Source organism: Nannospalax galili, unplaced genomic scaffold (assembly GCF_000622305.1).
Source record: "Nannospalax galili isolate Female #2095 unplaced genomic scaffold, S.galili_v1.0 scaffold66, whole genome shotgun sequence".
NCBI classification, from domain to species: domain Eukaryota; kingdom Metazoa; phylum Chordata; class Mammalia; order Rodentia; family Spalacidae; genus Nannospalax; species Nannospalax galili.
The window spans coordinates 3,559,199-3,580,624 of NW_008356058.1; the positions used below are offsets into that span (position 1 = coordinate 3,559,199).

At 39.1% G+C, this 21,426-nt stretch overlaps 1 protein-coding gene across 4 annotated transcripts in view; it reads right to left on the bottom strand.

Moving 5' to 3' along the window:
* Ncapd3 (non-SMC condensin II complex subunit D3) overlaps nucleotides 1-21,426 on the bottom strand; it is a 111,170-nt gene that overhangs the window by 61,371 nt on the left and 28,373 nt on the right. For 3 of the 4 annotated variants that reach the window (XM_029556691.1, XM_008854180.3, XM_029556692.1), the window contains 12 exons: nucleotides 19,076-19,260; nucleotides 17,613-17,777; nucleotides 17,453-17,514; nucleotides 17,041-17,128; nucleotides 14,744-14,877; nucleotides 12,394-12,466; nucleotides 11,191-11,316; nucleotides 10,803-11,055; nucleotides 10,322-10,378; nucleotides 10,013-10,099; nucleotides 4,472-4,545; nucleotides 3,711-3,845 (listed from right to left, as the gene is read on the bottom strand). In XM_029556691.1, the coding sequence (XP_029412551.1) occupies nucleotides 3,711-3,845; nucleotides 4,472-4,545; nucleotides 10,013-10,099; nucleotides 10,322-10,378; nucleotides 10,803-11,055; nucleotides 11,191-11,316; nucleotides 12,394-12,466; nucleotides 14,744-14,877; nucleotides 17,041-17,128; nucleotides 17,453-17,514; nucleotides 17,613-17,777; nucleotides 19,076-19,260 (1,439 nt within the window). The remainder of the gene's footprint in view (nucleotides 1-3,710; nucleotides 3,846-4,471; nucleotides 4,546-10,012; nucleotides 10,100-10,321; nucleotides 10,379-10,802; nucleotides 11,056-11,190; nucleotides 11,317-12,393; nucleotides 12,467-14,743; nucleotides 14,878-17,040; nucleotides 17,129-17,452; nucleotides 17,515-17,612; nucleotides 17,778-19,075; nucleotides 19,261-21,426) is intronic. The other variant, XM_017803488.2, reaches the window with a different exon arrangement.

The following is a 21,426-nucleotide window of genomic DNA, read 5'->3' on the forward strand; positions in this document are numbered from 1 at the left end:
ACTAACCTTCTTGGATGTTTAACAGACATACCTTGAGATCTATACTAATTGGGCCAGAGGGATACAAAGGACACTTTTTGCTCCTGGCCCTCCTAGGTCGATTAGTTCCAAGGGACTATGAGCATCTCTCAAAATGTCCTGTAATGGTGGTGGGTCACCTGACCCCTTGATCAAGGAGGCCAAGGAGACCCCACCAGATGGACTTGAACTAGTGTCCAGTCTATAAAGACGAGGGTCAACGCAGAGGAGTCATTTCCTCCATGCTTCCAAGTGAAGCCAACCATGGTCAAGCAGGACCTTTGACTTATCGTCACATAGGCAAAACTGGTAAAAGAAAGGAGCCAGGGGCTCCTCCCAAGCCCATGTGACCCCTGAGGAACAGATTCTCAAATGACCTTAAGAGTAAAAATAAATCGGTTTATCTGGGCCAACTTTATGGCCTTAAACACCCAAGGAAAGTATAACCAAAGATTCAAGGGGCCAATACAATTTCTTAAGAGTCCATATGTATAGCTAAAGGCTACACAACAAACAACAATGGCAGATAGTAGATGCCTTCTTTTGAGTTGCTGGCCAGGGTAAACAAAGGGACTCCCAGATAGTAACCCAGCATAGAACTGGGAAAACGAACAACAGACCCCAATCTTATCTAAAGGAATATTGACAAGTGATTGCTGCGAGATGAGGAACAGCTGACCCTCCTAAAACAAAGACCTCTAATAGGTTGACTAGATTCACCAGAAAGGCAAGTAGTAGGAAATGGCTGGGGGTGCTGACAACACAGCAGACAGTAACAGGAATATCAGAGTATATGGGCTCTCGTAGGGGGAGGGAGGTTATGGGATGGTACCATCTGGGAAGTGGGTGTATAGCTGAATAAGATGGTTTGGCACATTCTGTGTGATACACACACACACACACACAATCAACAAATTTTAAGAAATGTATTATATTTGAGTAGGAAGCATGGAAATTTACATCATGTTAATTAGTAGAGGTGATAAACATTACCACTGAAATCTACCCGATGACTTTACAGACATACACAGGCGCCAAGGATCCAAGTGCAACCGATTATGACTAGTAATAATCAGATACATATGGATAATCAGATATATACAGATTAGAGATGCTTTCCCCAACATGTTAGTGTTAGTAGCAAAACAAAAACAATGAGTCTTTCTGCAAGGAACAATATATTCTAAAATGAAAGGAGATCTTTTTTAAAGGTTAAAAACTCATTCAATTTTAAGTCTTACAGGGCTTATACTGAGTTCAATATTGTATAACTGTATTAATTTAACTGTGAACCTAAAAACTTGCAGCCACTTGTGAAAGAGATGTACTCTTGCTCTGGAGTGTGTTACTGAATGTTAAAGCTGTAATGAAAAGCTTCTTCTAATCATGTAGTTATTAAAAATTAAAAGAAATGATTAAAAACTAATTCTTCAAAGCATAAAAATTTTAAAACTTAAGTCATAGTAATTAGTAGATGTGAAAAACATTACCATTGAGATCTACCTGACGACTTTGTATCTATGCTCAGATGCCAAGGAGCTCAGAACTGTGACTAGCAATAATCAGATATATAGAGATTAGAAACGCATGTGCAAACATCTTAATGTCAATTACATTAAAGATGAGTTTTTCTGTATGAAACTGTGTATTGTAATAATGAAAAGGAGATTTTTTTTTTTTAAAGGTTAAAACCTCATTTAATTTTATGTCTTATGGGGTTTATACTGAGTACAATATTGTGTAAGTGTAATAATTCAATTGTAAACCTAAAAATTTAAAGTCAATTTTGAAAGCGATGCATCTTAGTTCAGGAAATTGTTACTGAATATGTCAATGCTGTTGTAATGAAATGCTTCTTCTAAGTATGTGGTTATTAAATAAATAATTTTTAAAAAAAATTAAACCAAAATAAGAAAAATCGACATCTTTTAAAAATTCTTGAAGTCCAATTGAGAAGCAAATTATATACAAAATTAATGAATATAGGGCTGGGAGAGATGGCTCAGTGGTTAAGAGCACTAACTGCTCCTGCAGAGGACCCAGGTTCAGTTCCAGCACTCACATGGTAACTAATAACTGCCCATAACTCCAAGTTCAGGGGATCTCATGGCCTCCTCTGACCTCTACAAGCACTGCATGGCACAGGTGCACTTACAAACAAGCAGGCAATACACTCATACACATAAAATTAAAAAATATAAAGAAATAATGAATACGATTTTAATAATCCCTCCCTTGCTCCCTTCCTCCCTCCCTCTCTCCCTCCCTGACAAAAATTAAATGTATGCCTTGAGCTTAGCAAAGTTGATTTTAAGTTTCATTCTTGGGTCGGGCAGATAGCTTAATGGGGAAGAGTGCTTATCACCTGTCCTAGTGTGTTTCTTCATTGCTGTGACAAAACACTCTGACCACTACCAACTTGGGGAGGAAAGGGTTTACTTATCTTACATCTCCTGGGTCACAGTTCATCAGGGAGCCCAAGGTAGGAACTCAGGGCAGGAATGTGAAGGCAGGAGTTGAAGCACAGGCCATGGAGGAACTCTGCTTACTGGCTTGCTCCCCTGGCCCCTGCTCAGCCTGCTTTCTTATGCAACACAGGCCCACCTGCCCAGGGGTGGCACCACCCACAGTGGGCTGGGCCCTCCCACATCACTCAACAATCAAGAAGATGCCCCCAAAGACATGGCCACAGGCCAGTCCAATAGAGGAAATTCCCAAATTGAGGCTCCCTCAACCCAGGTGTGTCAAGTTGACACTAAAGATATCCAGCACATTGCCACTTTTCCAGAGGACCCAAGTTCAATTCCCAACACCCATATCAGATGACTCAACAACTACCTATAACTCAAACTTGGAGATTCAACAGTTCTGACCTCTATGGGCACCTTGGGCTCACCCTACTCACCACATATGCATACTCGCAGACACTGACACACATACACATAAATAAAAATTAAAAGGGGAATACGTGTAATAAATTTTTTTTAAGTTTCTTTTTCTGGGGTTGGAGAGATGGCTCGGTGGTTAAGAGCACTGAACTGCTCTTACAGAAGACCTGGGTTTGGTTCCCAGGACCCACCTGGTGGCTAACAACTTCCCATTAACTACAGTTTCAGGCATTCCAATGCCCTCTTCGGGTCTCCATGGGCTTTGCATAACATAGGTGCACTTACATAGATGCAGGCAAAACATTCACACACATGACATAAAAAGAAATTTAAAAAATTAAAGTTTCTGAGATTTATGATACAGTCAAGAAATGGCATCACTTTAGTTCCTAATTGTATTTAAATAGGAAGTCATCTGTCAAAGATAACCCCTCCCCCATCTACGGTGCTTGGTCCTACAGTGGACTGTTCAATTTCTAAATGGTCTACCTAATATTTAGCAAGAAGCATTTATTACACAGAAGCACCCCACCCCCTTTGGTATTTTAAATTTAACTCAAAGACTCTGCATATGGAAAACAGCTAAGCTACATCCCAACCCCAGTACTACTTTAAAAACAAAAGAGCTACTTTAAAAACAAAAATTAAAAATGGGGGCTTAGCTGTAGTTCAAGATGACATCAAATTCACACTGCCTCAGCCTTTTGCATGTTGGGATTACAACTGTTAGTCACTAAGGCCAGCTCAGAATTGCTTTTAATGTAACACATTATGCATTAAATACATGCTGTGCTTCTTACCCACCATGACAAGTTCTGTAAGAGACTGTAAGGCCTGCTTTCGGACAGACACAGCAGGGTCTCGACAATGGTCCTGCAGAATCAACAGGTCTTCCTGCATGTCCAAGATGTCATGGTGTTTCAAAATGCTCACTAACACCTAAAAGGCACAACATGCAGTGGTGACCACAGGGTACAAATATAGAAAGTAAAAATAGACAAGTACTTTAAGCTCATAGTTTTTAACATTTGAGAATCGTGGGTCAGTTTCATTTCCCTGCAGTATTCTATCTTTTGGAAGGACTTTCTCTAGAGAAAATTTAACATTTTCTATAAAGAAATACAACCAATTTCACTAGCCTATTGAATTTCATCCATGGTCTCTTTTAGTTTGAACAAATTACATATAAAAAGTTGTTGATTCTTTTTGTTGTTGCTGTTGTTGCACAGTCTCTTACTATTCAGCCCTGGCTGACTTAGAACTCACTGAGTAAATCAAGCTGATCTCAAACTCAAACTTCAAGCCTCCTGCTTCTGCCTCCTGAGTGCTGAGATAACAGGTATGTGCCATACATCCTACAAAAGTTGTGAGTCTTAAAAAGCTAGCAAATAAGAAAGCTTTAAAAATGGGAAATTCTCCAGTTCATCCATGCAGTTTATAAATGAAAGAACTGAAGTCAATTATGAAAAGTAAGTTAAATAATAAATAATATGGCCTTAAAACATTCCCTTACATTTCTAAGTTTTAGTGCTTAATTAAGGCATAGTTAAAGGTAAAGCTCCCACCTGGAGTGCAGACTTTCGGACATTGATCTTCTCATCCCTGATTCTTTTTCTCAGCATTGCTATGACGCATCTTTCTGTTGACAGAACACCAAAGAATCACAGTCTTGAGGAAAGCCAGGCACTACTTAACGTCAGCATACAATACTGAGAAAACAGGATTTTCCTAATGACTCACTAATTCCTATGCTTTGAGTCCTAAGAAATTAAGAGTATCAAAAACTGTTGAAAAAGAAAATTTGAATAATCAATATTCACCATAAAAAGCAGTAGTTTTAGAATATTAGTAATTTACCATCTTAAATTTTGATTCCTACCTCTAAATTTTTAGAATTTACTTTATTTTTTATTTTGTATATGTCTGTGTGTATATGCCATGTGAGGGCAGGAAAGGGCCCAGAAGATGGTGTTAGCTCCCCGGAGCTGGAGCTAGAGGCAACTCTGAGCTGCCTGATGTGGGTGCTGGGTAGTACATAGGGGGTCCTCTGGAAGAACAGCAAGTGTGCTTAACTGCTGAGCCTTTCTCCAGTCCTCCCCTAAAATTCTGAATGAATTATTTACCTCTTCTACTTTGTTCAGCTACAAAAAAAGTATATCACAACCCACAGAGTTGTTTTACAGATTTGATGAGATAATCTGTGACCACTTTAAACTTTCCACTCTTGAATTACTTAGTACCCCAAATAACTTTGCTGTGTAGATTTCAATTTTTAGTGTGAATTAGAAACTTTTAACTGAGAATTGTTAAGAACATTTAATACTTAATTTACAAATAAGAGTGGCTAGCAAGATGGCTCAGTGGGTAAAGATGCTTGTCTTACAAGCTCAACAACCTTAGTTTGATCCCTGGAACCCATATAAAGGTGGAAAGAGAGAGAGAACTTTCCAAAGTTGTCCTCTGAAAGTTTTCCTTGGGCCTCCACTTGCATACCATGACATGTGTATGCCTCCACCATTATATCTACACATATACAAAATAAGATAACATAAGACATTACTATAAATAATATTTTAATAAAAAATAGTTATATTTTCCAAAAAGTGTAACAAAAGAAAAACAGTGAGGAGTGATACTGCTTCACATTTTTGTAAACTCTGATGCTTGGATTAGTTTTAAAAGCCTGTCCTCCCAGCACTCAGGAGGCCAAGCCAAGGAAGATAGATAGTTTTAGGCCAGGGTAGGTCATTTAATGAGTTATAGACCAACCTGGGTTACATGGTGAGACTCTGAAAGAAATTATTTTTGTTTACATGAAAACAACAAAACAAGACAGACATGGCTGTACAAGCATGCTGTATTGCATGTGGAGACTGACGTTGGAGGACGGGGAGTTCAAAGTCACCCTGGGATACACAGGAGACTTTGTCTAAAAAAAGTAAACAATGCAACAAAAACATCACTGAAACAAATTAAACATCAAACAAATAGGTACCTGAAACTGACAGATCAGAGGAATGTCACATTAGCATGCTACTAATTCTCTTTAAATTGATATCCAAAACAGTCCCTTTTAAATGCACTATTGATGTGGTATGTGGTGGCATCTGGCTGTATTCTCATCATCTGGGAGTTGAGGCAGGAGGACTTCCACTTTAAAGACAGTTTGGGCTTCACAGAAAGCTCTTGCCTTAGAGAAAAACCACACAAACATGCACACACATGTACACACACGTATCTCAGGAGTGTCCGGTTGTTTTTATTTTTTGTCGATATAAACAGGTGGCTCTAAAATTCATAAGAAATACAAAGGACTCAGAAGAGCCAAACCTGTTTTGCAGAAGAGCAAATACAGAGAACCCACACCTCCTGATGTTTAGAACCTCTTGATGGAATCTAGAGCATATCACCTCAAAACATGTCTCTTTGGGGCAGGAGAGATGGCCCAGCAGTTAAGAGCACTGGCTGCTCTTGCAAAGGACCTGGTTTTTGAATCACAGTACCCACATGGCAGCTAACAACAATCTGTAACACCTTCTGGCCTCCATGGGCACTGTCCGACATGGGTGCACTTATAGCCATAAAATAAAAAAATATGACTCTTTGACAAGAAATTGTTTTTTAACTAAAAGCAATGAAGCAGCAGCAAGCAGAAAAGCGATCTCTTGCACTTTCTGCCCAAAGGCATGACATAATTCTCCTTACTAAGACAATTTTAGATTCTTACCAGCCCAGAGACAGCACTAGAGGAAGTCTACCAACAAAACCTTATTCCATTAGATTCCTTTCATACTGGTTTCGACAAGGGCACCAAGACCATTCAAGGACTGAAGGAGCAGTCTGTCAAATGTGTGGTACATTGTCAAATGGGTAACATGCAAAGACCTCAATATCACATAAGAAATAACTAAAAATTCACCAAAGACCTAAATGTAAAAGCTAAAATTATGAAACTTTTAGTAGAAAACACAGGACTAGAAGCATGTTCCAGCTTTTTCAGTGGATCAGAGCTGAACAAGCCAGAAAACAACTTCTCAGTTAGGTAGGTGGCTGAGGGGATACAATGATGTTTAAGATTGGGCAGAGACTTACAAAGACCCAGAGTCATCAGAAGAGGGGGAGGAATAGCACAATAGTGTGGAGCCTGTGGTAGCCCAGTAGAGGAGAGGAGCAAAGCAAGGGAAATAGGAGGAAGCACTGTGGAGAAAAATGGACACAACAAAGGATTTACAACAGAAAGTCAGTCTAAACCCAGCGATCCGGGAGCCCCAGAGCATTCCTGCACCTAACAAGTGTTTACTCTGTTTCTGGACATAGAAGCATGGTGCTAACAGGGAGCCATCTTGGGGCCACATCCACATCTGCTCCTTCAGGAGAAGAGTCTCCACATGTATGTCCCTTTTCTTGAGAGCTCACAACAAGTAATGCACACTCTCCCAGTCAGTGTCTGCCCTGTGTAGCAGTGTGGTCCTGGAGTGATGTTTCATCCTAAGAAGTACTCCGTTCTTGTGAGACATACAAAAAAAGTAGAAACTTCAGGCTCGGATACACCTGTGCCAGGCTCTATCTCCCCATCACAGAAGTCACTGAGAAAACTAGACTACAAAACTCAACTCGAAATATATTTACTGCTTCACAACTATATATCCCTAGATGCAAAATCAAGACATGGATGTTCCCTAAAAAGGCTCTCACGAAAATGTAGGAGGTATGTCTAATCCAACAGATACATAAATCTCAACAAAGAAATAAAAATAAATATTAACAGCAAAGCAATATGACTTCTTCAAAAGGTTTTAATTCCTTAGAAACCAACCCCAAAGATACTGAAGTAAATGAGATGCTGGATAAAGAATTCAAAAGAATGTTTTTTTTCTAAAGAACTGATGAATCCAAGAAAATATAGAAAAACAACTAAACAAATTAAGGAAGATAATTCAAGTTATGAATGGGAAGTTCAACAGCTAGAAATTTAGAAAAGCATCCAGACAGTAATAAAGACATAAAGATTATGAACAAAACATGAAAAACCACTGGGACAGGATTAGAAAAACAAATGTATATGTTTTGAGCGAAAAAGGCAGTATGAAGACATAGATTAAAGGCATAGAAAACCTACTCAATGAAATAGCAGAAATTTTCCCAAGTCCAAGGAAAGATACGGTCATTGACTTCAAAAAGGAAGCATTTAAACCCCAAACCCACATGTCCAGAAAAGATCCTCCCCACATCATACTACAGTTGAAATGCTAAGAGTACATAAAAAGAAAAAACACTGAAACCTGAAAGAGAAAAGTACCAACTCTATTATGAAGGCAAACCCATCAAGGAAAAGGGAGTTGGCAGATCAGATTACTAGAACCAGGAATCAAAAGAAAAATAAAGCCCTTCAATGGAAAATACATACTAAAGAAGTTTATGACCACTAAGTCAACACTACAAAAGACATTAAAAGGGGCTGGAGAGATGGCTCGGCGATTAAGAACACTGATTGTTTTTGCAGAACCCACATGGCAGCTAACAACTGTTCATAACTCCAGTTCCAGGGGATCCAATGGCCTCTTCTGACCTCCGTGGGTATTGCAATACGTGCACTTACCTACATGCAGGTAATACACGCATACACATAAAATAAAAAAAATAAATTAAAAAAGACATTAAAGAAATCCTTCACAGAAAGAAGATTAAGAGCCTCAAGAACACAGGGAAAAAGAGCAGACAAGCAAATGAGTACTAGGAAAGAATCAAACATTAGGGAAACATTTTTAACCAAGCATTAGAAAATGATGAGTTAGTGTGCATCTTTCAATAGCAACTGTGAATATAAATGGTCTTAGTCCTTCAATTAAAACACACAGGCTGATTAACTGGCTTAAAAAGAATTGCTGCCTTCAAGAAATACACCTTATTAGCAAACACACCATTGACTGAAGGTGGAAGGGTGGAAAATGATATTCCAAGCAAATGGAATCTGAAAGCAAGCAGGAGGAACAATACTGGTATCAGACAATGCATAGTTCAAGCCAGAATGAGTCAAAAGAGAGAAACATATTAGTAAGATAATATATCAAAGAGATACAATCAAAACATATGCACTGAATGTCAACAGTGTACAGTTTCACAAAAAACAAACATACTGGACCTAAAGGGAGAGACAGGCCCTGATACAAAGTAGTAAGTGACTTCAATACCCCACAGCATTACATAAAGTAGGCACAGTGGTGTACTTCTGTAATCCCACACTAGGGAGATGGAGGTAGGAAGATTAGGAGTTCAAGGTCATCCTTGGCTACAAGAGACTGTCTCAAAAAATATGAACAAGACAACCAACCAATATGGGCAAGGATACAGGGTGAAATGGAACCAATACACAGGTAGTAAAAATCAGTTCTTAACAAAATAAAATAAAAAGAGAAATGCCATATAATCCAGTTATACCACTTGTGAGTTTTTATCTGAAGGTAATCTAGGTCAGCATATAACAGGTATACCTACACATTCATGTTTACTGTGGCATTATTCATAACAGCAAAGTCACAGAATCGGTCTCAGTGTCTCCAATGAATAAAGAAAAGGTAGTATACACACATGATAAAGTTTTATTCAACCATATGGAAGGACAAAATAATGTCATTTGCAGAGAAATGCAGGAAACCACAGATTATCATGTTAAACAAAATAAGTTAGACTCAGAAACATAAACATCACATGTGTTCTCTCACATGTGATAGATTATGTAAAAGTACATTAATATGAAACATATATGTTTCATTATATATATATATATATATGAGTCAAGAAAGTAGACAGGGAAACTTCTGGGAAGGAGTAGGGGACAGCGGGAGGATCAAGAGGACAGGATAAGTGTGGGTGATGACGGATGTATGAAAATGATGTTTTGTGGACAATCAATATGTACTAATAAAGTTTGATTTTCAAAAGAGCAGTTACAACAGAAGTTACTCATTCATAAGAAAAAAAATATTTTAATTCTTAAGGGTAAGTTAATCAGAGAAAAAAGAAACCCTTCAAGTTTTTTCCCTGTTTTTATGACTGTCTACAATCCATTAGTATTACCCATTCGATAGTGATAAAACCTGACATACCAGATCCAACTCTTTCACCACTGTTATCTATGAAGTTCTGTGTTGAGGGCTTAGAAGAGGTAGATGTCCAATTCGGGCAAGAAAGTACTATTTAAAAGAAAAAAAGATTGAGGTAAAAGTGTGTTACATTTTCAATAGCATAAGTACAGCATGGTACTCAAGTGATGAAATGACTGAAAAGAATTTCAACTTCTTTGAGGAAGAAAGAACACCATTAAAACAGGTAAATATGGAAGCCAAAGAATTCTTTCAGATATTTCAGCAAGTCTTTCCAATTATTCAGTATTAGAAAACATTCTGATCCATTACCTGATGAATGTCTCAACAAGGTACCAGGCTGACTCTGTAGTCCTGAAACAAAAGGACCTAAAAGTAAGCATATAAAAGGGGGAAAATAGCATAAATCCCAAGTAAATATCCAGAGGACTCAAAAATCAAGACAGTTAGGCCTAAAGTCAAAGCAGACATGCTCTAAATTGCTGACAATTTTCTCTCCTGTTTTAGAAAGGTCTTCCAAACGTACCAGGCTTTCCTATTTAAAAAGGTATTTGAAGTTTGTGAAATATCAGAATTACAGGGTATATGTTTAGCATGTGTAAGGTTCTGGGATTGAGCCTTTACACAGACTATAGAGAAAATAGCTTATGAGGATAAAATTGATCATTACCACACTATTTTTGGCCATAACCCACTTGCAGTCCATTTTTTGACTTTTGTTTTTTCTTGTTGGCCATGGTGGGCACACTAGGCAAGTGACCAATGAGATATGCCCCTAGCCTCCCCTACTTACTGTTAATGAGGAAGTCCAGTATACTTTCTGATGTGTTGCTAGCAGACACTTCCAGACAGTGTGCAAAGCTGGACAGTGCCTTGGTGCGGACAGTAGGTGCCTTGTCTAAACAACGGTCAAACATAATTTCTTGCACCAAGAATTTATGTTTTAGGAACTTCTGATGCTCCAAGAATAGACTGTCATCCACTGTTCTCTCAGGCAGCTCTAAGAGAGCTAAAACAATATCCAGAGTAAAAACCCGGTGTGGAATCTGGTAAGGTGGAATCAGAAGGGTCACCATCAGTAAGGAGTGAGAAGCAAAGAAAAGTCTCTACTGCATTCAGATCTGTGTATCATCAGGCTTGCTCAGTCAGGACCTAGGCTTTTATTCAGACAAGACTCCTACCTTGGAACTTCGTGAATATTTGTAAAGCCAGGCAATGAATGCAGCATATTCCCCAGAAGGAAGTTTATTAAGCAGCTGGACCAGGGACTGTGCTGCAAAGGTCCGATACTCTGATTTATCTATCACCTGAAACACACAAAAAAAGAAGCTAACAGCCATCTACTTACAGGATGACTGAAACTCATGTTGTAGTTGAAAATCTGTGAGTGTAATCAGCTCAATGATCTCTAACTAGACAAATAACTAACAAATGTTAGGTTTTACCACCTTTTGAAAGCTAAACTAAAAATCTCAGCAGAAAAATGAACAATTTCAGAGACTACGCATCTCTATGGTTGATAAGGATCAAATTAAGAACTGTTTGCTTAAACAATTGTATAGATTTGTAAGATATATTAGCAAAACTTTGAACAAGATTAGTTATTTGAAATTAGTTTATCTTTTAGGTATGTTAAAATTATACAGTTATGTTTTTTAAAGTTCTTATCCTTTTAGAGATAAAGACTAAAACGTAATGAATGAAAGAATAGGATGGACTCTGCTTCACAAGATGCAAAGCAGTATGCATGTGTTGGAGCATACAAGTCAAACAAAACCAAAGCCCAGGCTGGTGGGAATGCTCTGATTCATAACACTCTCTACCTGTTTCTGTGTACATCGAACATTTTCAAACACAAAAATTTTATATTTTAAAAAACACTTTATTAGCTGGCTGTGGTGATGCCTGCCTACAATCTCAGCACAAGAGTCTACAAGCAACAGGATTAAGATCTGGAGGCTTGGGGATAGAAAGATGGTTCAGCGGTTAAGAGAACTGGCTGCAGAAGACCAGGTTCAAATCCCAGTACCCACATGGCAGCTAACAACTGTCTGTAACTCCAGTTCAAGGGGATCTGATGCCCTCTTCTGACCTCTGTGGGCATTGCATGACATGAGTTGCATTAACACATATGCAGGCAATATAGTCATACACATAAAATAAAAATAAAAAATAAAATATTTTAAAAATATTTGGAGGCTAGCCTGGGCTACACAGCAAAACCCTGTCATAAAACACACAAAAAGCCACTTTGTTTAGGAGGATATCTATTATTAAATACAACTACTTTAGTAATAATACAGACTCATTTCTAAGAACAAATACACACTTCACTTTCCATATTTAATATACTTATATATTGTAATTCCTAAAGCACACAGTACCTTAGCACAGATATGCTGCAGCAAAATACGAAGAACTGGGAATATACTTTCCTGTAGTTCATCCACAAGTGAGCTATGTCAAAGAAAAACACAAATCTAGTTTACAATGTATCTATTATTACAACACAACACTAAATTATTTTAACTTGTTGCTTAAAAACCAAGACTCATATTTTTCAGAAATTCTAAGTATTAAAAACAATCTACCCCCTTGTGGCTGGCAGAATGGCTCAGCAGGTAAAAGCGTTTGTCGCACAAGCCTGGCAACTTGGGTTTGATCCCCAGAACCCACGTAAAGCTGGAGAGAGAAAAACCTACTTCATAAAGCTGAACTCTGACATCCACACACGCACAGTGGCCTGTATGTACACACACACACACACACACACACTCCACATATGTTAGTAGTAATAAATAAAAACTGTAAAAACAACCTACTCGGAAGCAGGCAGATCTCTGAGATCGAGGCCAGCCTGGTCTACAGAATTCTAGGATAGCTGTGGCTACAGGGAGAACTAGTCTCAAATAGGCCAAAAAGAAAAAATATAAACCACACCAAACCAAAAACAACAACAACAACAAAAACCCCTAAAGAAACCCAACTTATTCTACAGTATTTCCAGTAAAAAATAAAGTTGTTTCAGTAAAGAATAAAGGCATTGTATCAAATTTTAAAAATGTGCTTTCTATGCAATTTTATAGACAGCTATCACTGAGAAACCAAGTCATTAAGGAAGAGCAAAACTGCAATCTTCATTATGACTTTTTAACTATTATGAATTTCATAGTAAACTGTAAAATATAACACTTTAGGATAAACTGAAGAACAGGCTAAGACATAGCACCGCCATGTGGCAGCTCAGCACAATGCTGCTTCTTTAAATGCATTTGTATTATTTCTCCTACTCAGGAAGGATTCACTATATTATCTGAACCACTACATAAATACTATTCAACTGGCAACATAACGAACTCTTGATTTTTCTTGTGGAAAAAAATCAAGCAACAGTGTTTCCACTTAAAACATCCTAGTTATTTAATATTTTCCAAAAATCCTAGCCATGAGCCAGAGAGATACTTCAGCAGGTAAAGACACCTGCCGCCAAGCCAGTGATCTGAGATCCATCTCTAGGACCCACATGGTGGAAGAAGTGAACCAAATCCCAAAAGTTGTCCTCTGACCTCCACATACAAAACACAAACACACACACACACACACACACACACACACAAACACACACACACATACACACGCACAAATCCTAGCCAGGCAGTAGTGGTTCACACCTGTAATCCTACCACTCAGAATGCTGAGGCAAGATTATCACAAGGTCTAAGTCAGGCTGAGTTACAGGGTCGGCCTGGGCTACAGAATGAGACCCTGTCTCAAAAACAACTCCAACAGGGCTGGAGAGATAGATGGTTCAGCAGTTAAGAACACTGGTTGGTTTTGCAGAAGACCCAGGTTTGAATCCTAGCACCCACTTGGCAGCTAACAACTGTCTGTAACTCCAGTTCCAGGGGATCCAGCAGCCTCTTCTGTCCTCCGCGGCCATTGTATGACATGGGTGCACTTACCTACATGCAGACAATACACATATACACATAAAATAAAAATTAAAAAAAAAAAAAACCAACAGACAAATTCCTATGGAGAGGCATTATTCAGTGACAAGACAGCATCATCCAGAGCCACCTCTCCAAACATACCACACGCCAGAGAATCCAGCAGCTATTCCTCCACACTGCATGCCAAATAACTGAGTGAAGAAGAAAAAGAAACACAGAGGACGCAGCAAACATTTCTTTCCCAATAAAAGCATGAGGAAACTTGGGTGCAGCTAAGTGACATATGGCAGAAAAGGCAGTCTACCAATCATTGCCAAGAAAACGAAAGTCAGTACTCAATTTTTCTCCTTGAGCAAGTATTCTCTGTAGAGGATGGAGCAGAAAAGTGAGAAGAAACAAAGGAACAAAAAAAAGGGCAAGAAACAAAGGCAAAGAAATGCAAGTAGAAGGACAGAAAGGAGGAACAGGAGGCTGGCCTGTTCTGTTCTAGAGAGGTGAAAACCTAAGTAAACACTGATAGGGAAGATGCAACTGTCCTCTCAACTGATTCCATGGAGGACAGACTCAAACTGGAAGCTGATTCTGGTTCAATGCTGTGTCTTTAACAATGGTGCAACACAGAAACTGTCAACTATGACCCAGACCACAGGAAACAGATAGGCTATGCAGTGCTTAACTCTGACCCACAAAACCACCAAGTGGAGTCAGATGCCTTGATTAGTACAGGGAGCAGGCTATTAAGGAACATTGACAACAGAAATTCAAGAGTTATGTGCTTCACCTGATAAACTGGACTGCCTGGTTTCTACAACTGATGGCTTGTGAAGTAATAGTTATTGGGGCACAATGGGACCTTTCGCCTACTTCTAACATCAGTATTACTTTCAGCATTTTATGGAAAATAGAACCAATAACCTGGAAGAGAAAAGAAAGTTCAATTTAAGGTATGATAGAAATTCTGGTATCTCAAAGATTTTGATGCTGAACACTAAGGATGTGTTTCTTGGACAACTACCAAGTATTCACTAAGTACATACCACGTTTGCATTATACTTATTTACAATCAAAGTAAACTGTGTGCAAGTTTGCTTATAGGTAATTTTAAGAACACCACCTTACTTGTCTCCCCAATATTTCTGCATTATAATCCAGAATTCAGGGTAAGTCATACAAATGTTCCTTTTTGTAAAATAGGTAAAAGATATCTTGCCCTTGCATTTTACTAAACATTTCCCAATATAACTTCCCATATAATTTATTCAACTGATTGGTTTATTCAGCAAATAAAACTTCCACTGAAACCCACAAGACAGGTATTAAACACTTTTGGATATGGACTAGACTTTATTGTTGTAACCATGGGCTTCTAGATGAGGCAAGCAGGATGATACAAAATTTCTACTTTACAGATAACAAACTCCAAAGGTCAAAGTCAAGTAAAGCTCAGCTTAAACCAAGGTTGTCTGATAGAAAGCAAAATATTCTCAAAATTAAAAATCTTTAGACACAGTATACTTACAAGGATGAAATTTCCCATTTACTCCATAGTTTAAAACTTTTAGAGGGCATGAGAATTAAAAATACTTCTGCTTATTATATCACATTCATATTTCAAGCACAGAAATGACAGACAGAATTATAAAATATTGTATGATTTTAAAACAAGAGGAATTACATTTAGCATAACTTCATTTAATTCTGTGGCAATTCTAGGAAGAAATAAGACTTCCTTTCTTACCTAGATGTGAAACCTAAGGCTTTCCCAAGGTCACATAACTCATAACAGGACACATAGCTAGCAGGAATATGAATTGGGATTTGAATGCCAGGTAACCTCCAAAGTCTTCTGAACTACATACTGCCACTGCACATTAACAAATCAGACCCAGGAACAGTCAGCAGACCTGCATCTATCACCAATCCCAAGACAGCCTTCTTTTATTTGTGATAATCTAAGTTTAGTAACTTGAGGGTAGAAATCTAGATTATTAATGCTAACTACGAATGATAGCCTAAATATTTCATAGAACATTAACAAAAACAATACAAATACTAAAAGATATACCAAAACACACATGAATTGCTAAAGAAAACTTTAAAACTCCGATAATTATCTATCAAAGTATCTGCTGAGCACTTAACCTGTTTCTCCTAGTTAAGTCATACCAAAACACTTTTCTTCTCTGAAGCTTAACAATAATTTTTTTGAACCACCAAATATATTGGATATATACTAGGTAACGAAAAGTCCTGAAAATGACCTAGTAAATTAAAATGGCATCAGAGCCAACTGCCCTGTAGCCACACATCTTAAGTACCAAGCCTGCCCATTCACTTATGGATGCCTAAAATTGTTAGTACCAAATTCTGTACTAGTTTTTCTATAAAGACATACCTACAATACAATTTAATTAATAAACCCACATTAAAAACTGAGCAAACATGGCAGGTACCTGTAATCCTAGCACTCAGGCAGAGTCGGGGATGCCCAAGACAAGCTCAACTAGGCATAATGCAGATTAAGAAGAGATTATTAAGAATAAAAATGTAGAACAAGTACAACAATATACTATAATACATGATAACTGACACAGGCATGATGGTGCACACCTTTAATCTCAGCACTCGGGAAGCAGAGGTAGGCGGATCTCTGTGAGTTCAAGTTGGCCTGGTCTACATAGTGAGTTCCAGGCCAGTCACAGAGTTGCACAGTGAGACCTTGTCATTCATTCATTAATAATAGATAGATGGATGGATAGATTAGATAGATAGATAGATAGATAGATAGATAGATAGATAGATAGATAGACAGACAGACAGACCGACAGACAGATGTGTTTTCCTGCCTCTGTCTCCTGAGTGCTGGGATTAAAAGCGTGTGCCAACCCAGCCGAAGTATCGTATTATACAGCACTAACCCCTTTTACTACACATGACTGCAGGTAATTGGAATCCTGCAAAGTAAAAGTGAGAACAAATGGGGATTAGCAAATGCTTTTAACATCTATTATGTGTTTTGCCCACTTTCAATTCAAACAGAAAATAAGACCAGTAAGTTAGATTCCTCCTCTCCCCTACCTTATTTCCTTCTCCATGAATTGGGGAGCACAGCAAATACAATCCACAATAGGCCAGCTCTGGTATGTGTCTTACTTCATGAAGATCCCTAAAGAAAAAGGCCTAAACATTAGCTAAAGGATTTTATTTTTCTAGGAATATTCCTTACCCCTGGAAGTCTTATTTGTTTATTTACCTCTTTTGGGATGCGGCATCACTGTGTTGCTCAGGCTGCCCTAGAACTCTTTCAAACAACTGTTCTGCCTCAGCCTCCCAAGCAGCTGATAAGGCCAATACCACCTCAGCAGGCTTTTCAAAGTCATGTTTAAATGAATGGACTTGACTTACATGCCAATTAGAATGAAACGGCACTTACTGTTCTGAAGCAAAAGTCATTACACTGTCACATTTAATGATAGATTTGAGGGCGTACCTGGCTGGTGAAACAAGAAATCCCTGAAGAACTGGCTCAAAAGCAGTTAATGCAACAAAGACCTGGATAACGAGAAAAGCTCTAAATTTTTTCTGTTCATTAAGCATCAGCTGTAGTCTATGTCCTATGCACTTACAAAGTCCTTAGAATTGTCACGTACCTCTATACAAGTCTGTACAGACTGTGGCTTTTCTTTGAGGGAAAACTTGGGCAGAAGCCTTAAAAAATTCTTTAGAAGACCAAATATGGCATTTCGGATTTGAGAAAGGTCCCGAGAAGAAAAATAAATATTCTCCTCCTCTTCTTCTTCTGTAAATTCATCCATCTGGATTATTTAAAAAAAAAAAAATGTGTGACTTAGTCATGCCTCACATTTTTGTCCCATGGTTTTCAATTTACCCAAATTAAGCAAATGTCAGGTAAGCGGCTGAATTGCTCAGATGATGTCACTTTGCCCAGGTCCCTATGACTGTCCCAGGTCGCCATGGCTACAGTGGAAAAATCACTGGGCTCTGTGACTACAGTCCTTTCTACCTCTGTATTTTTTTGTGTGTCAATAAGATTTCCTACATCTGAGAAATTCTGATACCAGTAAACTACCATTCTACTTTACCATACAAGAATCTGGAAATCCATATTTTTACAGATATAAACCCCAGAACACTTTAACCACCTTCTTTAATGTTAGAAAAGAAAAAATGGATAGAGGCTGGGAATGTAGTTCAGTTGGCAGTTTGCCTAGCTTGTATGAGATCCTGGGTTTCATCCCCAGAGTATCATATAAACCAGGCATGGTAGTGCATGCCTGCTGAAATTCCTGCACTCAGGAAGTAGAGGGAAGGGGATCAGCAGTTGAAAGTCATCCTCAGCTACACACAGAGCTCAAGGTCTCAAAGTAACAACAACAAGAGTAATAATAATAATGCAAACATATTAGTTGGTTTACTGCCAACAACACTTAGGAGAAATGACTGGAAGGTAGAAGAACACTGAGAAGGCAGAAGCATTCCCTTAGTAGTATATGAAGCCCAAGAGGCAACTCAAGTCATACTGGATAATAGGTGATAAATAGTTTAGGACCTTGTAATCAGGATGCCTGAAACCATACTTCACAGAAATTCAATCCTTAAGAAGGGCTGGAGAGATGGCTCAGCAGTTAAGAGCACAGGCTGTTCTTCCAGAGAACCCAGATTCAGATCCCAGCACCCACATGGCAACTAACAACCATCTGTTAACTCCAGTTCCATCAGTTCCAGATCTGGTGCCCTCTTCTGGCTTCCATGGGCATTGCACAACTCAAGTACACTACACACGTGTAGGCAAAACATTCATATACATAATAAAAGTTAAAGGTGGGGCTAGAGAAATGGCTCAGAGGCTAAGAGCACTGGCTGTTCTTGTTGTTCTTCCAGAGGACTCGGGTTCAGTTCCCAGCACCCATACAGTGGCTAACAACCATCTGTAACTCCAGTTCCAGAGGAATCCGATGCCCTCTTCTGTCCTCTGTAGGCATTGAATAACATGAGTGTACTTACATGCAGCCAATTCACTCATACACATAATAAAAAAGTTAAAAGTTGTATACTGACATAATAAGGTCTTCTTATCCCATCTACTTCTTACCCGAATATCTTCTTTCCTGGGTGGCTTTCCTCTTTTCCTACTCCTTCTATAATTATCCTGATAACTCTTGGGCTCCTCTTTTTTCCTTTTCTGATTCAAGTTAGATTGTTGAGGCCAGCTCTTCTTTAGAATCTGAATACACTTGTCAAACATCACTGGGTGGAACACTTGATTGGCTACACTACCTAGTCATGAAAAGAAAACATGCTGGTCAGATTTTATTCTTTTAAAGACAGGGTCTTGCTAACTTGAAACTCATGAACCTCCTGCCTCAACTTTTGGAGTGCTACAATTATAGGCATGTACCTCCATCAACTTAGACAGGTAACACTGTCTTAAAATATGTGCATGGGCAGGGTAGGAGATGGTTCAGTGAATAAAACATTTGCTGAAGTGTGAGGAGGAATAGAGTTTAGAGTCCCAGAACCTACATAAAAGCTGGTTAGGCATAGGAATCTGCCTGTAATCCTAGCACTTGGCAGGGACAGGAGATTCCCCAACAAAAGCTACTGACTGGACCAGCTCGACGATCAGCAAGACACCTGCTTCAACAAAAAGAAAAATGGAGAATAGAAGAAGACAACTAGTTATTCAGGCCTCTATATACAAGTGCATACTCATGTTACACAAACATACATAAATATATGAATGCACCACACACACACACACACACACACACACACACACACACACACACACACATTAACAATAGAAAAATCTTAAAAAGCAAGAGATAGGCTTTTTACCAACTCTAAGTAACAGTAAATCTTCAGGGAAAATATGCCATTTTCAACTCTAGCCTTAGCAGAGAGCAACACTGTTGAATCATAGATAAAACAACTAGCTAGGAATGGTGGCACACACCTTTAGAACGAGAATTTGGGAGGCAGAGAGGCAGGCAAATCTCTGTGAGTTCAAGGCCAGCCTGATCTATATATTGAGTTCCAAGCCAGAAAGGGCTACATATGAAACCCAGCCTCAAACAATAAAAACAAGGGGCAGAGAAAAGGCTCAGCGGTTAAGAGCACCGGTTGCTCTTCCAGCACACACAAGGCAGCTAACAACTGTCTGTAATGCCAGTTCCAGGGGATCCATGGGCTTTGTACTACATGGATGCACTTAAATACACGCAGGCAAAACACTCACATACATAAAATAAAATTTAAAAAAAATAGAAAAGATAAAAGTAGACAAAGATGTTTAAAATAACCACTGTAAAGCACAAAGAAAATAGAGGTACGATGTGAAATGATACTAATTTTGTCTCTGTAGATAACTTCTTGGTAACAGCAAAGAAATGATAAATCCAAGTAGATGATGATCTTACAAAGCAGAGATGAGAGTGAGCAGGACAGCTGGGATGTATGGAACAGAGCACTAAGGAGAGGTAGCTACATAAAACAAGAGCTCCAGGATTCTGCAGCTGAGCATCAGTTGTGTACATGGGGTGAAACTCCATTATGGTGAGCAAAGAAGTAGTTCCAAGATTCCAGAAGAATTACTTTCTGGTAAAACTCATACAGGGCTGATGTATCTGAGCTTTGTGCAGCCAGAATACAAAGACCCTTTAAACACCTGAAGTATTCAGTGGAGATGGAAGAAGACTATGTATACCAACAAAGATACTTTACATCTGCAAAGTTTTAAAAATTCATAAAAGGATCAACTTAAAAAAACATAAAATGCAGCTGGGGGTGGTGGTGCACACCTTTAATCCCAGCACTCAGGAGGCAGAAGCAGGGGGATGTCTGTGAGTTCACTCTACATAGTGAGTTCAAAGACAGCTGGGGCTACAGGGAGCCCCTGTCTCAGAAAGACCAAAAGATTCACCCTTCCATCTCCCCCGCTGTTCTCTACTCCTAGTTTGGACCCTGTGCCATTCCTAGTCTTGGGGCCCCAGACACCTAGGGAACCAATACTGCTTCCTGATCCTTTTCACCCAGACCAACTTAGTGCCTTCCTTGGGCCCCAGGAGCACTGCTTCTGGACATGGCCCTGCCCTCACCTCTCTCTGCTTCCCTGGACCTGCACCACCGGCTAACTTCTTAGCCTGCTCTCCTACCCTCAGGCCTCTCTTGGGGTAAGTCTATCGCGGAGCCCTCCGCGCCTTGACTCCCCTAGCCTCATTCACCCTTCCATCTCCCCCTCGGTTCTCTACTCCTAGTTTGGGCCCTGTGCCATTCCTAGTCTTGGGTCCCCAGACACCTGGGGAACCAATACTGCTTCCTGATCTTTTTCACCCAGACCAACTTAGTGCCTTCCTTGGGCCCCAGGAGCACTGCTTCTGAACATGGCCCTGCCCTCACCTCTCTCTGCTTCCCTGGACCTGCACCACCGGCTAACTCTCCTGG